We start from the raw sequence: 6,000 nt of genomic DNA, 5'->3' as shown, positions 1-6,000 counted from the left end.
AAGAACTGCATTCTCATTATATATATATATATATATATATATATATATATATATATATATATATATATATATATATATATATATATATATATATATATATATATATATATATATATATATAGTTTCTGTATAAAAACTTGAAACCTGATTTTATATTATGTTCTATGATATGATATGTTTTTAGTACAAAAATATTTACAATCTATATCTTTTAAATATAAATTTAGTTTGTTACTTGTTAAATTTAATGAAAAATAAATAAAACTGTAGAATGTTGTACAGAAAAGGTAATCAAAAAGTGTTCTCATGTGTCGGTGGTCGAAACGTGAGATAATTATTCCAATTGTTTTTTATGCATCAAATACTTTAAAGATAATATATTTTTAATAAATTGAATCATCAAAATTCTTAACTCTATATTTCAAAATTTGTTATTACAACTTTTATTTCACATTTTGTTACAAAAAAAGATTATTAATTTATTATTCAATAAGCATGAGAATACATAAATAAATAATAAAAATTGGAGTGAAGCAGTAAAAAGGCTAAAACCCTGTACAAAGGGTTTTCAAAGATTCTATGCTTTCAATCAAAGTACCAATTTTCAGGAGCTTAAAGTTTTGGAATTTACCTTGGTCAGATTTCAAATTTCTAGGGTTTATCAGATATGGTGGAGCCTCCTTGGTGTTCATAAATTCATGCCGATGTAAAGCGTGAAACCGAAAAACCTTTCTCTCTCTTTCTATATCTATACATATATGTATAATGTATCTATTATCTTCTCTCTCATACATATAAATTGTATGTATTGACCGACATTTCCGGCGGTAGATCTACACACTGACGGTGGTGGTGGTGGTGGTTCGAGGTAAATCTCTTTTTTCTACATTTAATAGACCCAGCTGATCCCAAAGTCACCCATCCCTCTTTTAATTTAATTCAATATTCTACTATGTGTGTGAAATTATGTTTTAGTAAAGTCGTCTATGGATTCCCTCTATCTCTCTCTCTCTGTAACATTTAGTAAAGTAAACGATGAAGTTAATATCGCGCTTAAATAATTGATTAAATTAATCAATTCGATGTGAATCTCATTGATTGACCTTGTGATCATAATTAATTACCAACATCTAAAGTAGTGTGTGAACCAGTATTAGCGCGTTTAAGTTGACATTGATGCATTACGCATCTAAGTCTACTTGAGTCACTCCTATGTGTTTTAATGTATGTATAAAATATACATATATACTCTCTCTCTCTCTCTCTCTCTCTCTCTCTCTCTCTAACTCTCTCTCTCTCTAACTCTCTCTATCTGTCATCATATTATAGAGTGTGCAAGTGACTAGTATTAACGAGGGAGCTTTAGATCCAATTGCAAGATCAAATCTACACCCCTGTCTTTAGTCTCCGAAGTTGTACTAAAAAATCCTCATAAGCGTGTTCATAGCAGATGTAATCAGTGTTTTTGAGTGAGAAAAAAGCAGAGAAAAAATAGTGGAGTAGAATCGAGCGAAGACAGAGTAAATGAGAGACGGTGTATGAAATGATGGGGTATTGCAGAATTATTGGCTGAATTTGTTGATTTTGCTTGAATTCTCCATCCAATTAAGGTAAACAAATTATTCCTTTCCATTCAGCCAAGTTTTCTCTTGTTTTCTGTGGATTCCTTGCAAATGTATCTGCAAATTATATTACATTTGTTGCTTTTTCCTCATTGAATTTCTGTTCTATTGTGAATTTGAATGACACATAATTCTGTTTCTCACTAAAGTGGTTAAGGATCTTAGCAAATTGTATTGAAAAAGTTGAGAATTGGCTTTGGGTTTATTGGATCTGGTGGAGTAATTTAATGAACAGATCTTGTATCAAGCATTTACACCTTAATCCCAATGATACTCTGTCTTTCTTATTGTTTCTTTCAAAATTGAAGCTCTTTTTAGTACTTTTGTGATATGGATTTATCTTTTTAAATGCAGGAAAATGTCGCGACCGCTTCATAGAGGTGTTTTGGGTGGTGGAAGACCTTCAGGAAACATTCAAGATTATGTAGAAGACTCTCAAAAGAAGGTTAAAACCGATAAAGAAGATCTTGATAAAAGCTCAAAACTCCCTTCTGATTATGCATCTTTATCTTTGAGAAACCCATTCCAATTCCTTTTCTCAGATAACTCATCATCCAAACAAGACACCATTGAAAATGGTATCCTTGTATCTGATCCATTAACCTCCATAAGAAATCGCCACATGTTAACTTTACTTTTTCTTAAAGTCACTTTAGTTGCAATAGTAATCCTTGGTCTTTCCATGTCATTCTTATGGACAATATCCCTCACAACAACTTCTAAAGGTCAAATGATTCGTGGGTATAGAAGACTACAAGAACAACTTGTGTCAGATTTGTGGGACATTGGGGAGCTTTCACTTGGTTCCACTAAGTTTAAAGAATCTGAGTTTTGTTCACTAGAATCCGAAAATTTCGTACCTTGTTTCAATATCACTGAAAATCTTGAGATGGGTTTCACTGAAGGAAAAGAATATGATCGCCATTGTGGGCCCATGTCAAAACAGAATTGTTTAATTCTTGCTCCCCCTAAATACAAAATCCCTCATAGATGGCCTACTGGAAGAGATGTTATCTGGATTGACAATGTTAAAATCACTGCACAAGAAGTTCTTTCATCTGGAAGCTTGACAAAAAGGTCAGTAAATAAATAAAAAGTAAAAAAAGATATGAATTCGTTATTTTTCAAATCATTTTCTTCTTCTTCTTCTTCTTATTATTATTGTGATTGTGGTTGCAGGATGATGATGTTAGATGAAGACCAAATCTCATTTAGTTTTGCATCTTCTATGGTAGATGACAACATTGAAGACTACTCTCATCAGATTGCAGAAATGATTGGTTTAAGAAACGAATCATATCTTGTTCAAGCTGGAGTAAGTCAAACTTTGACTATTTGTTATAGATTCATTTCCTCTAATGGTGGTTTTTGACTTTTTTTTTTTTTCAGGTGAGAAGTGTATTAGATATAGGATGTGGTTATGGTAGTTTAGGAGCACATTTATTCCCAAAACAAGTTTTAACAATGTGTATTGCAAACTATGAGGCTTCAGGGAGTCAAGTTGAAATAGCTCTTGAAAGAGGTCTTCCTGCAATGATTGGTTCCTTTGCTTCAAAACAGTTGCCATTTCCTTCTCTTTCATTTGACATGATACACACTGCATGGGATGGTGTTGAATGGGATAAAAAAGGTACTATAATTTTTCATCATTTCTTAAAGATTTATGAAATCTTGAATTAAAAAAGGTGACTTTTTGTTACATTACAGATGGTGTGCATTTGATAGAAGTGGATCGAGTTTTGAGACCTGGTGGATACTTTGTATGGACATCAGCATATGCTAATACTCAAGCGCGTGATAAACAAAATTTAAAAAGATGGGATTTTGTGCGTAATTTTGCTAAAGATTTATGTTGGGATTTGTTATCTCAACAAGATAAAACAGTTGTGTGGAAAAAACCTAGCAAGAAAACTTGTTATGCTTCTAGGTATATCTTCTTTATATCTTTAATATCTTTTACCCATAAAGTTAGGGTTTAATCCGGAAAAAATAGAAAGTACAAGGTCTTTTATGCAATTAACCCTTTTATATATTGCTATTGTTAGTAAAGAAATAAAATTACATTGCTATTTTGGGTATAAAAGTAAAGTAGATTGTGTAAAATTGAAAAAAAAAAAGAAGAGTAAAGTAGGTTGCTATTTTGTGATGAATAGGAAACATGGATCGGGTCCTTTAATCTGCAAAGAGGGGCATGATGTAGAATTACCATATTACCACCCACTTGAATCATGCATTGGAGGAACTCGTAGCCATAGATGGATTCCCATTGAAGAAAGGTCAACATGGCCTTCTAGAGCTTCATTGACCTCCAAAGAACTTTCAGTTCATGGTATTAATTTTATATAATCTTTAATTTGATAAAGTTTAAGAAAAACATTGAAAATATTATATCATATAATGACAGGTGTACTTGCGGATGATTTCATGGAAGATAATTTAAACTGGAGGTCATTAGTTAGAGACTACTGGTCTCTACTTTCTCCATTGATATTTTCAGATCACCCGAAAAGACCCGGTGATGAAGACCCGATTCCACCTTACAACATGGTCCGGAATGTTCTAGATATGAATGCCCATTTTGGTGGTTTTAATTCCGCTTTATTGGATGCTAAAAAATCTGTTTGGGTTATGAATGTGGTCCCCACAACCGGGGTCAACCATCTTCCTCTTGTCCTTGACCGAGGTTTCGTAGGCGTATTACATGATTGGTATGTTTTTTTTGTATCGAATTAATTTTTTTTTCGATAAAAATGTTTATTATTGTCGTCAATTTGTTTATGTTGTTATTTTAAGGTGTGAAGCGTTTCCAAGTTACCCTAGGAGTTATGATATGGTGCATGCTGATGGACTTTTAAGCCTTGAAACAAATAAACAGTCTCGTTGCAGTTTGCTTGATCTTTTCTTTGAGATAGATCGATTACTCCGCCCAGAGGTATATATATTTTTTTATGAAAATGATGGGGTTGTTTTGAATTTTAATATTTGTTTTTTGTTAAATGAAAAATGAAGGGGTGGGTGATACTACGTGACACGTCAGCTCTGATTGAATCAGCAAGAGGCATCACAGCTAAATTAAAATGGGAAGCACGAGTGGTGGAAATCGACAGTAATAATGACGAAAAACTCCTTGTGTGCCAAAAACCCTTTTTAAGGAGCCAAATAAACACGATATGATATAATCACGTTTTCAATATTTTTTATTCATTCAGATAACTTTTGGGCAGAAAAAGAAAGCCTGAAGGGACTGAAGAGAAAAATAGAGTGTCTGATGAAAGGACTAAAAAACCTCCCTATATGCATGCCAGCAGACAGGGATGGTGTAATTACACGAAAGTATAGGTGCGGGGTTTTTATACTTGAAGGGTATTTTCGTCTTTTGTCTCTCGTGGGTATATTTGACTATTTGATGAATTTAGTTTGGAAGATGGGTTGGTTATAAGAATAAGTGGGAAGTATATATACAAGGCTTGAATTAGACGAAAGGAAATATCTGTTGTTTCTTGATGATCTTGACATTATTTTTTTGATTTATAATATTTGAATTCAATTCTTTGATATTTTGTTATTAAAATCCGTATGACTTTTTATTAAAAGAGACAGGACTGGTTTGACTCCTTTTGGGTTTGTATTTTGGAATTAAAGAAGGCCGTAGGACATGTTTGGCTTTGGCCATATCAACAGAGTAAGACAAATAAGGCCAGGAATTTATCATAAGTTGATAAAGATGATATTTCAAATAAGGCTCATTTAATAATACATCGATTAAGTTACAGTTTTGGTCAATGTGGCTGCAGTTTCAGTCTAACTTTAAAATTTTTAACAAACACCAATATACCCATATTTTTGTATTTTATAATATTTTAACATATTAATAAACTCTAGGGGACCATTTCTGTAAATTAAATAAAAGAAGCCCTAAAAGCCATGAGGCTTCACGTTTTCTCCACGTCTTCCATCTTGGCAGCTACAAACTCAGGCATCACCTAAGCTAGACTTCGCTGGTTGTTACCTCCGACATAGATGTCCTCCTTTTGACCATTGCTACACTTGTCTCCCTCCACATCGTTGCTTTCTCAGTGACATCCAAATTGATTCGCAAAGAGTTGTGAATCAAGTATAGTTTTCTCCAAAAGGTTGTTGGACTTCCGCCGATATTCCAGTCAAAAGAGCTTTGAAGAAGCCAACGATAACCATAAGTCGATGATCGAATAAGGAGCTTCGAGATATTTTTTTGAAAGGTAACCTAAAGGATGGTACAACCGTTGCAGTGTAAAAGATCCAACATAAAGAGGAAAAAAGGGGAAATAAAATCATATATGAAAATTCCGCTATAGCTAGCGTACAACATGTAAACCTTGCACGCCTTTTTGGATTTTGT

At 33.0% G+C, this 6,000-nt stretch overlaps 1 protein-coding gene across 1 annotated transcript; it reads left to right on the top strand.

The window, feature by feature from the left end:
* The first annotated feature begins 1,248 nt into the window (after window positions 1–1,248).
* On the top strand, window positions 1,249–5,177 carry LOC145076608 (putative pectin methyltransferase QUA2). Its single transcript, XM_079022423.1, has 9 exons — window positions 1,249–1,610; window positions 1,977–2,699; window positions 2,802–2,937; window positions 3,012–3,252; window positions 3,330–3,549; window positions 3,776–3,951; window positions 4,027–4,330; window positions 4,416–4,554; window positions 4,632–5,177. The coding sequence occupies exons 2-9, from the start codon at window positions 1,981–1,983 to the stop codon at window positions 4,794–4,796; spliced, it is 2,100 nt and encodes a 699-aa protein (XP_078878549.1). The 5' UTR covers window positions 1,249–1,610; window positions 1,977–1,980; the 3' UTR covers window positions 4,797–5,177.
* Window positions 5,178–6,000: the final 823 nt, after the last annotated feature.

Source organism: Lactuca serriola, chromosome 9 (assembly GCF_051521515.1).
Source record: "Lactuca serriola cultivar US96UC23 chromosome 9, Lser_US96UC23_V15, whole genome shotgun sequence".
Taxonomy (NCBI): Eukaryota; Viridiplantae; Streptophyta; class Magnoliopsida; order Asterales; family Asteraceae; genus Lactuca; species Lactuca serriola.
This window is presented reverse-complemented; position numbering and strand designations above follow the sequence as displayed.